Here is an 11,628-nt window from a genome sequence, read left to right on the forward strand (position 1 = left end):
TAAGACACGTATGTCTTGATGGTCGGGCCGAGTGATGTTACCACTCCACTTATTTGCAATGGGTTGAAATTTTCCTCAGGGTGTAGCCATGATATCACTCAAGAAGCAGAGTTGTAACTGTAATGGACAATAAACCTATCATCATATGAAAAGATATTCCGTTAATGCTAATGAAATTCTAATGATCATGAAGAATGACCTTGTATTGCAGTTGGGGATTCCTTGGCCTCTACGAATTGGCCATTTAGGAAGCTTGCTAGGAGTGTAAACTGTAGCAGGTCCATAAGCTGGAGAAGTCATCAACTCATGAAGCCTCCCTAGCTGGAAATTAAAAACCAATGACTACTCTTAACCAGAAACTCTTTGTTCTATGTAGAAGACACACAAACAAACTATTCATCCCTTATCATTGTCCGCATAAGTTTCTCCCTATCAGTGACCATGTTTGGCTCTGGCCATGAGTCCAATAAATAAGCACATTGGTTAGGAAAGTCAACGACCATACACCACCAGTGCATGAAGATGTCTTCTACGGGAACCAATATCTAACACAATGACACGTTAAAATTATTATCCGTAGTGTTCAACTGCAAATTTTAAGATACTGCTTATTTGTTCAAAAGACTCGAGAGTGATAGAAGTTTAAAAAATATTTTTTGGGTCATTCATAATATTCATACAAAAGTCGTATGACAATATTTTTATTAAATTACAATTAATAAATAAAAATATTTCTAATTATATAATCAAATAAAAGAACGAATAAAAATATTACTCACATGATCAAGATATCTGCTTGGTTTGACCCAGAATGAGACATATGTTTCAACGAGCTCCTCTATTGATACACCACGGATCACGTCATCCTTATTAAAAACATAACACATTATCAGAACTCCACGGATAATAGTCCAATTAGTGTTGTGTTTCAACACATATCTCTAACATCACTCACAGCAAATTTGGGAGGAAGAGTCTAGTAGTGTGCATGTCTTAGGTGTTGTATCAAACATGCATTCCGTATCGCAACCATTTCAACAGCCCTGCCATCAATCTCACGGCTGGACACGAAAGATTGAATCTGACGCCTGGTCAGGCGATATTTGCGCATCCTAACTAGGGTCTCTCTGCATGAAATGATACTCCGATTAGTGGCTTCTTTTAATGAAATGAAGGTGTTAACAGATCATATAATAAAATTCAACTTGGTAAGCTACACATAACTTGCTCTAAAGGGTGCCCATTGGAAAACAAAAACTTGAATAGCACAATATCAGCCCGATTAAGGTCCATATCATGATGGGGCTTGAAATTCATCTTCGTACTCTTCTGCCACAAGGTTCCAAAATCAACAACTGGGAAACTTCAACTTAAATGCAGCAACAACGACGACATGAACAAAACTTACTCGAGTCACTTTAGAACAAGAAGCTCCTCTGGAACGCTTGGTAGGGGCTGATGCAATTCCCCTTGGTGTATCAAATAGCCTCCTATTCTTCCTCATGGGAGCTGTTAATTGACCGCCTCGTTCATCCTCGTCGGAGTCGGGAGCAGTCAAGTTAGCGATGTCGATAGCATTAACACCCCACTGTGTTGGATTCTTTGGAACATTCGGGAGAGGACTGTCAAGAATGTATTCGGACATGTCTTCATGTAGCTGTGACGACAACAGAATGCCACTGCCATCTCTGTCACTCTTGGAAGATACCTTTCCATGAAGTGAATACTCAGGAGACCTACAAAAGAGACAACTAGAACATCATATAAGGACAGTGTCACCCTAGTTTACCTACATGTAGCAACACTATTCAATTTATTATACATGAAAAAAATGACACCTATTAGCAGCGGCCATGCACCTCTTCAACGTTTGCATGTGCAACTATCACAAAATTATGAATTAATGAAGGTTGCAATACCAGAGGTTTATGTTATAGTATATATAACATTATTTTCCCTCCATATATTTTTCTGCCAAATTATTCTTTGTTGCTAACATCTTTTGTCTCCATATGCAGACAAAAAAAACCAGAGCAGACCTTCCTGGGTAACCACTGTCCATGGACTGTATCAGACAGACAAACTTTTTCTTAGTTCGTAGCAGCTTTATGAGGTGGCTTATTTAAGATATTTATTTAAATATTTTTGAGGCCATGAAAGAATTAAATGGTCTCATTAAATATTCCACCTAACTACACCCTTCATTATCCTTTATAAGAACGGAAAGTCCACTAAGGGAGACAATTCCACAAACAATTTGCATCAAATCTTCACCCATCATGGTGAGACAAAACAAGAAAGTCTATGTGATTTTTCGTGGGAAAAACCCAGGAATTTATACAACTTGGCCGGCATGCCATGCACAAGTTGATGGGTTTAGTGGTAACTCATACCAATCCTTCAGAAACATTGATGATGCAAGAATAGCATGGGTTGAGTACATCAGTCAAACCATGGGAGCTCAAACTGAATGCTATGCTGAAGACCCCCTCCAAGGCAGTCTAATAAAAGGTGCTGCTAAAGACCACACTCAGCTCAAGGTTCCTCATGCACCAATTGTTGATGGCTACGACCCTGGCTCCGATCCACCACTACCAACACAACAGGATTTGCTGCCTAAAGGTCATTTACTATTATGGGGAACTAAGCCTCCACGTATATCTGTTAATGCAGCTACCATTCTCACCCTAACCATTACTTTATTGGTGCTTTACCTAGCCATCCTTAATAGGTAAATTTACAACTTGAAAATTCATTCAGAATTTTATTATTTCAACTTGTTACAGTTAACAGTTAATTGTGAGATTTAAGTCTATATCCTAAAAACTACTGTGCATTAGCCTTTATTAGGATTTAAGCCTGTGTAAATATTATTGAAATCATTGTTAGTTGAATCTTAATTCAAGTACCACATAAAGCTATCGACCTGAAAACATCATATGTTATGCCAAAATTTCTTGTGTCACCGCAATCACAAAAGCACCGTAACATAATTCAAGTTATAATAAAATCCCTGAGACAATGACACAAAATAGGGTCCCTTTATATTTCACAGAAAATGCTAAATGCATTTAATGAGGTTGCCTCCCACTGCAAATACAAACACGCTTCCGAAGTCTGATTCACTCATATCCTCAAAACAGCCTTTTCAATGAAGCATACTTTAACCCTTTGTCAAGAGCATAAGACAAATTTTAAAGTACTCAATACTACACAAAAAATGTACTCGCTATCACCAATTTCATAGTAGAATATTAGCACAAATACTACTACAACATAACTCTAATTTCATTAATTAATTCAACACCAACACAAACTTACAACAGAATTAACTAGTCTACAATCCCATACATAACACAACTAAATTTACTAAGCCACCACCCTCGTCCTACGTACTACACCAAAATGTATTCAACCAAACATAAGTTACAGAGATTGACCTTCAATGCGAGCGTTCACTGCAGCTTCATAACTAGCCTTAAGCTTCTCGTAAACATCCTCCAATTGACCGACCTTAGCCCGAAGTGCATTGTTACTATCACGAAGAAGCTTAACTTTTAAGTAACTGTAGTCTTTAATCTCCTTACCGGTGATATCAAGCACTTGACCAAGCATCTCCATTGCTGCATCTTCGCGAACAGCCTTTTCCACCATAGAAAATCGTCCCTTGGCATTTAATTCAACCTCATATGGTTCACCAGGAACCACCACGGTAAAGCCATAGAATGGGCCTTGGTCTCTCAGATATCTCTCTTGCTTGAAGAAACAAGGAGCAGAAATTTCAGAATCATAGCAAAGCTTCACCAACCAATCCTCTATGCTATTCACTATAGCAAATTCAGCATTCAGCTCCTCTTGCGGAATGACTGGCAGCCCTGTTTGAACAACAGCAACATCTTCACACTAAAATTCCAATAAATTCAAAAAATGTAACACCAAAAAGTAACACACTTACAAGAAACACTTGGACGGCCACAGAAACTTCCACACTTTGAGCCTCCTTTTTTACCACACACAGCATCGACGGCACCACCCATCATTTCCAGAGTTGCACATTTCTCAGCCATAATGCACCGCAATCTTGCATTGAAGACCAACACCAGCTTGTTGGTGACTGTGAAATCACGAAGTTGCTCCCTATCATCTTCCCAGCTCGTGAAAACACCGGTGCGAGTGCCCTTCGTCACGGCAAAAAAAAGATATCGCTGCATTGAATCTTCCATGCTTGACCTACTATAGTGTTTCTTTTCTACTACAATGTATGTATTGGTTAGAGGCCACCTATTTTATAATAACATTTCTTTGAATTGAGTTCCACGGCCCAGCCCAACAACTCACTTATTATTTAAAATAACAACATTCAAGATTTTGAACCAAACAAAACCATTTTATAATAATTAATAGATAAAGTATAAATAAATGTAATAAAACATATTTATAATTTATCGTGAACCTTGAAATTAAATAGAACTATATCAACTAAAATATTATGAATCCATCAAACAGCAACTTCAATAATGAGATAACAAAGTTACAATAAGTACTTTTTGATTATAAATTATCAATCAGACAGATTATACATGAGAGTCACAAACTGAACAAAGACAAAAACAATTATATATTAATAACACAACAACTTAACAAATTAACAAATGATATCAAATTATAAGACAGAAATAATTAACAAGTTATAACAATTACAATAAAAACAACCTCAACATGAACTCAAAATCACAACAACAATAACAATTAACACAGAAAAACAACACCACAACACTATTAGGAATAATTAAAACACTGTAACAAAGTGACAAATACCTCAAAATCACCATTGCTGACAATAATAATTTGATATTTGTTTGCTCCAACAATCAAAGGCTAAGTTTCTATACACATAGTGGTAAGTACCATCAACGGAAAAGTGAAAATTCCCAAACAAATGGTTAATCACAGCTTAAAAAATTTTCACAATCCCCTATGGTTGAAGCAGCAATCAACTTGACAAGGAAAGCAACACAAACCAACTTCTAAAGAGGAAGTGAACGTCGACGGCGATGCTGATAAGGTGCGTTTGTCGACCGACGAAGAAGAACCGACGACAGACTGATGACGGTGATTCCGGAGCACAAAAGACGCCGGCCATCCTTGCAGCGGTGGTGTGGAAGCCTGGGTTTCGTTTAGTGCTTAATGAACCACATACAATTCTTTTTTTGGTTAGAAGCATATACAATTATTTAAAATCTACAATTAATTCTTTTTTTTGTGGTCTTCAATCTACCATCAAATAAAATCTGTATTATAGGAAGAAACTGAACGCTTTCAAAGATTTATTTTTTGATAATGTACTTTCAAACATTTTATTATGCATCACAATCAAAATATGTTTTTGCAGACACCTACTAGAAAGCCTAATTCTTTTTTTTTCACAATTAACAATTAGTGCTTTTTGATTGATATTATTTATAACAAAAAATATATATATAAATTATCAATCAAACAGATTATACAAGGAAGTCACAAACTGAATAAAGACAAAAACAATTATATATTAATAAGACAACAATCATTTAAAATCTAACAATTAATTCTTTTTTTTTTTTTTGCGGTCTTCAATCTACCATCAAATAAAATCTATATTACAGGAAGAAACTTAACGCTTTCAAAAATTTATTTTTGGATAATGAACTTTTAAACATTTTATTCTACATCACAGTCAAAATTTGTTTTGGCAGCCACCTACTAAGCCTAATTCTTTTTTTTTTCGGTAATTAAATGCCCAATTCTTAAATCTCTCAACCATTCAGTTTACTCCAAAAACCATAAATTACAAAGCCCAGTTAAAATAGGCCAGCTTTTCAGACAAAAAAAAACTTTATGTTACACACAAAAAATATTTACAAGCTGCTCATATAATAACCCTATATCATATTTCTACCACAAACACTCCAACCACAAATGTTTTACAAGAAGACGGGATGTTCACAATTCTCCTTTTATCCTCTTTCTGCCAGTCTGTCACATACACCACCACGTGTTAATTTGCAACAATGCCACGACATCAAAAAGCAAACGGCGTGTGGAATGCCCCTTTAGAAGGGGCGCTTCCTAAAACTTGCCGTTCACATACACCGATTACATTTAATGGCATTATTGCATTATCGAAAGATAAGAAAAATCAATCAGTAATGACATTGACATATGGGTGCCCACAAATTTCAAAAAACCTTTATTGACACGAAATTAATTTTTAGAAGTTGCTTTGGCTCATAGTGGCGGTTAGCGAGAATCTATATAAGGCGCAGACAACAATTGTGTTCATCATAGTCATAATAACAACATACATAGTTCTAACTTAGAGAGCTACTTGTTCATATGTCTACAGATCAATGGCTCTTGTTATACAAGTAAGAGCTTCTTCGCTTTCAAGTTCAATTCATCATCCTCGTCACAATTCCATGCATCCACCATGGAACTTGTCGCTACAAACATCTAAAGGCCAAGGGACCATTATGCATAGTAAAAAATTATCTATCAATTCCGTTCTTCTTCGTGAGAAGGTGCCCTTTGATTAATCTCTCTCTTAAGATTTTTATTTTACTTTCTTTGGGTAAATTAAAGTCCCTCCAAGTACTTGATTTATGGAAGAAGCAATCTTTTAATAACTATTTTTTTTTATCATGGTTTTATATACATCATAGATACGCTTAAAAAAAATAATATATCTATCGATAAATAATGAGATAAGTTTTAAAGTGGTCACTGAAATTGCACTCGAGTTTTATAGTAGTCCCTGAACTTAAAAGTTACCCATATTCGTCCCTGAAGTTGCATTCCAGGACTCAAATTCGTCCTTCCGGCACATTCCGTCCCTGACACCACCGGAAAGCTGATCTGGACTCTCCGTGACACGCTGGACAGGTAACGGCTAGCTGACGTGGATTAGTAAACTTTTATGGTGCAATTTGGTCCCTAAATCAAAATTAAAAATTTTAATCCCCAAATTTAATCATCATTATCTTTTATACAGTAATCCCTCTTTTCTCTACAGGCATAGATCTTCATATCCCAAATTCACAAGATTTTTCTTTTTGTTTATTTTTAGTTGAAGTATCTTATAACAATAACAACTAGAGTTTTCTTAACAACCATTATTTGAATAAATTTAACTGCTTTTATCCCTTTTTTTTTTTGTAAGATAGATGGTGAGATTATAACATAAAAAAAGTTATGTGATATATATAATTAAAGAAATAATGTAAAGTTTAGTTTCTAAAATTGTGAACGTTCATAAAAATTTGTTGACTTTTAAAAATGATTAAATTGATCCATAAATTTATAAATTGTGAATCTCAACTCATCTCTAATGCTAATATAAAATGTTAAAATGTCAGCATGATATTTGCAAACAAAAAGATGATATGATTAATATTTTAATATGATCAAATTAGTGTCTTAAATTAGTTAATTAGATTTATTTTTCTTAATTGGTTTTTTATTAATTAGAGACTAAAATAATAAATATTAAATTAGGAAAAATTTTGCTATTTTTTGTTTCTTTAATATTACCCTTAATTAATTTGAAATACCTATTTAATTATAATAAAATCTTAGACATGTCATTTTAATAGAGATGTCATACGATTTGAAATGTCATAATATAACACTTTATATTAATACTATGTGAATGACAGTTAAATTAGGATGATGCATGATTATTTTGAAACAGGATTCGAAAGAAAATGTAATATAGTATATAATAATAACGATGTAACTTTTTAATTCCGTAAATACAAGAGATAGATTTTTGTAAAATCATATAAAAATATAAAATTTAATTTTGTAAAACATTTTAATTAAACTAGAGTTAAATGAGTGCATAAAATGTTAAATACAAAGACATAGTATGTGACTTTTAATTAACAAAACATATGCCTACTTTCAATGAAGTTGTAATTTGTAGTCTCTTTCACATCCATATGGAGAAGAGAAGAGAAGAAAAGAAAAGAGAGGAATTACTACTATAGAGAAGAGAATAATAATTAAATTTAGAGATTAAAATTTTTAATTTTAACTTAGGGACCAAATTGCACCATAAAAGTTTACTAATCCACGTCAGCTAGCCGTTACCTGGCCAGCGTGTCACAGAGGAGTCCAGAACAGCTTTTCGGTGGTGCCAGGTGGACGGAATATGCCGGAAGGATGAATCTGAGTCCTGGAGTGCAACTTCAGGAACGAATATGAGTAACTATTAAGTTCAGGGACTACTATGAGACTCGAGTGCAACTTCAGGGACTACTTTAAATCTTATCTCATAAATAATTGATTAGCGTGATAGATATTGTAATAATCTCCAATTCGAGTCTCAAGTTAAAAAAAAAAATCAAATTGCCTCTCAGTGAAATCTCAAATGCTCAAATAAAATTAATTATCTTCGACAAATAACAAAAAAATGTAACTGTGTATCCTATTAAAGTAATAAATCTCATCAGTTTGGCATATATATATCAAAAATGTTATTTGTACACTAAAATTAGCTACTAAAATCAGTCATCAATGTATTTATATACAAATATACTTGTAATTTAATTTATTTTTAATATATATTTTATACTAATAGCTAATTTTTGTAATTAATTTTAATATATACCTAACATAGTTCTTTATATACTACTTTTTAAATGCATCCAAATTGGTAATAAAAAGGCACTGGTTATATAGAAGAAGAGACCTGTTACACATACAAGTCTTTTTGGCTTACAAGTCTTACAAGTTGGCACAAGCCCAACAAAAAACACGCATTACACTCTCACATTCAAGAGTAAATAAACGCATGTTATCCAACCACTTCACTCACCATGCATTATAAACGACTCTTCTTCTTCTTCCTCCATGAAAACGAGTTTCTTACCAAATTTGAAGATAATGGAAATTCAGAAATACACCCAAACGATTATAGAAATACACTCAAACGATTACAGAAATACACCCAAATAATTACAGAAATACACCCAAACAGTTAAAGGAATTCACCCAAACGATTATAGAAATACACCCAAAGGATTACAAAAACTACACCCAAAGGATTTAAGAAATATACTCAAAATTCGTTGAAGTACACCTTATGCATAATTCAGAACTCTTTCTCTTTCTTCTCCTCATCTTCTGTTGCTTCTCTTCTTCTTCAAAAATAATTTTAGAGCTTGATGTCAAAAAACAATGAAAATCGAGAATAACGAAGAAAAAAAACAAAGAAAAAAGTACGTAAATAAAGAAGGAGAAAGAGAATGCAAGAAACGAAAAAAAAGAAGAAGAAGAAGAGAAAGAGGAAGAGGAAGAAAGACGTGCAGTAAGAAGAAGAAGAAGAAGGTGCAGTGAAAACGTGCAGTAACGGTTGAAGAAGGAAAAAGAAAAGGCAAGAAACGAAAGAAAAGAAGAAGAAGAAGAGGGAGAGGAAGAAGAACGTACGCAAGAAGAAGAAGAAGAGCGTGCACTTGTAAAGACTTGTATAAAAAAACGCTTGTATGTGAAGAATTTCTCATAGAAGAAAAAGAGGAGCTAGTAGATATTAAAGATCTTACAGTTTGTATATTCATGGTTAATAAATTAACTATATTAATTTTTGGTTTCAAAGGTGACAAGGCCTTAAATTCCTTTTCTGCAGTTAATTATTTTCCTATTTTGGTTTGGTTTTGATGTTGGGGTGATAGGCGGAGTGTCTTGAAAGTAATGATAGGAAGAAAAGCTTGGAGCAGGTGAAGAAAGAAGGGCAAGAAGCATTGCTAAAAAAGTCAAGCGATCCAGTGGGAACAATGAAAATAATTGATAGCATTCAAGAGCTGGGAATTGGGCACCATTTTGAAGAAGAGATCAATGCACTTCTTGGAAAGATATGCCACTGGGATGCCTCACAAGACCTATTTGCCACATCCCTTCAATTTCGCCTCCTGAGGCACAATGGCTGGACCACTTTTCCTGGTATGTATTACCTTTATTCAACTAATTAATAAAACTTAAGTGAAGTTGACTTCACATGAAGTTGACTTCACATGAAGTTGATACCTGAGAGCCGTTAGATGAAAATTTAGTCAAATCAGTTAAATCATTTAACGGCTTTTAGGTATCAACTTCACGTGAAATCGACTACACTTGAGTTTCCACTTTAATTAATCCATTTGCATTTGGCAAGTTGATAAATAATAATTGATACACCCTCTGCTATCTAGCTATGTAGTGCATGAATCAAGTGATGATTGTTCACCACTAATTAACTAGTATGTTACTTTTAGGATTCTAAATTTTTTTTATATATTTCTTTACTCTATTTTGAAATGCGTTATGATTTCCTTAATTCATAGTGTATTTGAAATTTTAATAAGAAATTGTATCTAATTTTTTGTTACTTGAGAGTTTTAATCTATTCTTTTATTAATATTTTAGATTAATATACTTTAATATACATGAATTATAGTTAAGATGCATTAATAACATATTAAAAGATGACAATGAAAAGTTAGAAAGAATGGTTATTATTAAAATAAGATAAATTATCCTATTTTCGGTAAAAGAGAATCCATCAATATATAAAGTCAAACGGTTAATTGACCTTTAGGCTATGTCAGCCAATTCAATATTATTTGCAATAGTCAATCCAATTGCACACGCCTAAGTTCCAACTTCCAACCGGTACATGTAAAATTGACCATTATGATTTTTGAGTGTCTGACCAAGGTATGTTGCTTTTGTTTCGTTTGTCTATTTGGCCACGGAATATTGCTTACAAGCTTTGTTTGACTATTTGACTATTTGTATTGTCAATTTGATAAGGTTAAATTTAGGATCAAGTTCCAAAAAAAAAGGAAAACAATATGGATACTATTAACAAATCGGTGCCCAAGATAAGAGGTAAAAACCTTTTTCCTAGTTGTTGCGAGGTTGAAGCATGATCTAGGAGTTGACCAGATGTAACGTATATTAAAGCGTGTTTCATTGTCGTGGACTCTCTCCAAGTTTTTTCTTGGTCAACTATTGACATTTTTGTGCACAAGGTAGTCAATGACATTGACATGTATGACTTGGAGGTTCCGTAATTTACCCACTGCACTGCAGGAACCAAACTCAGATAGACCTGGGCCCTGGACCCTTCGTTACATCTAATCAATAGACCCATATGATTTGTCCAAAAAAAAGAGGCCCATATGGTTCCCCCAGATAATAAATAGAAATACTTGCTTATTTGACCCAAAAGAAAAAAGAAATGCTTGCCTATCATCATAATTTTACTATCCAATAGTGTGTTATCTCTTAAATATTTAATTTCAGAGCAGGCATATAAATATCTAAATTTATCGGGTCTATCTAATTTGGTGAAAAGAAGATCACTACTGATGGATCTGAGGCGGTGGGGATCCGAGGCTAAATTATGATTGATGAGGTGCTGCAGTAAGAAGAAGACAAGGGAGAAATGCTAATGAAGATGGATGTTTGGTTGGCCAATTGGATGCCACTTTCCATCTTTGAGATTGAGAAGAAAACCCTGCCTATTGAGATCAGAGCATAGCAGGCACCAAATTCCATGACATCAACAGGAAAAGATCTAAGCAGACGTAACCCTCACGTGCCACACCTTGT

The 11,628-nt window shown here is 34.1% G+C and overlaps 1 protein-coding gene across 1 annotated transcript; it reads left to right on the top strand.

Annotated features, from left to right (window-relative positions):
* LOC107610456 (probable terpene synthase 11) lies at positions 6,275–10,004 on the top strand. The gene is made up of 2 exons (XM_021108096.1): positions 6,275–6,557; positions 9,708–10,004. The coding sequence occupies exons 1-2, from the start codon at positions 6,387–6,389 to the stop codon at positions 10,002–10,004; spliced, it is 468 nt and encodes a 155-aa protein (XP_020963755.1). The 5' UTR covers positions 6,275–6,386.

This window comes from Arachis ipaensis, chromosome B08, assembly GCF_000816755.2.
Source record: "Arachis ipaensis cultivar K30076 chromosome B08, Araip1.1, whole genome shotgun sequence".
NCBI lineage: Eukaryota > Viridiplantae > Streptophyta > Magnoliopsida > Fabales > Fabaceae > Arachis > Arachis ipaensis.

What these genes read in the sequence shown, in the direction of transcription:
- LOC107610456 (XM_021108096.1), top strand. Translation starts at nt 6,387, where the DNA reads ATGGCTCTTGTTATACAAGTAAGAGCTTCTTCGCTTTCAAGTTCAATT. An exon ending in CCGTTCTTCTTCGTGAGAAG is followed by an intron (nt 6,558 to 9,707) that starts GTGCCCTTTGAT and finishes TTGGGGTGATAG; the next exon opens with GCGGAGTGTCTTGAAAGTAA.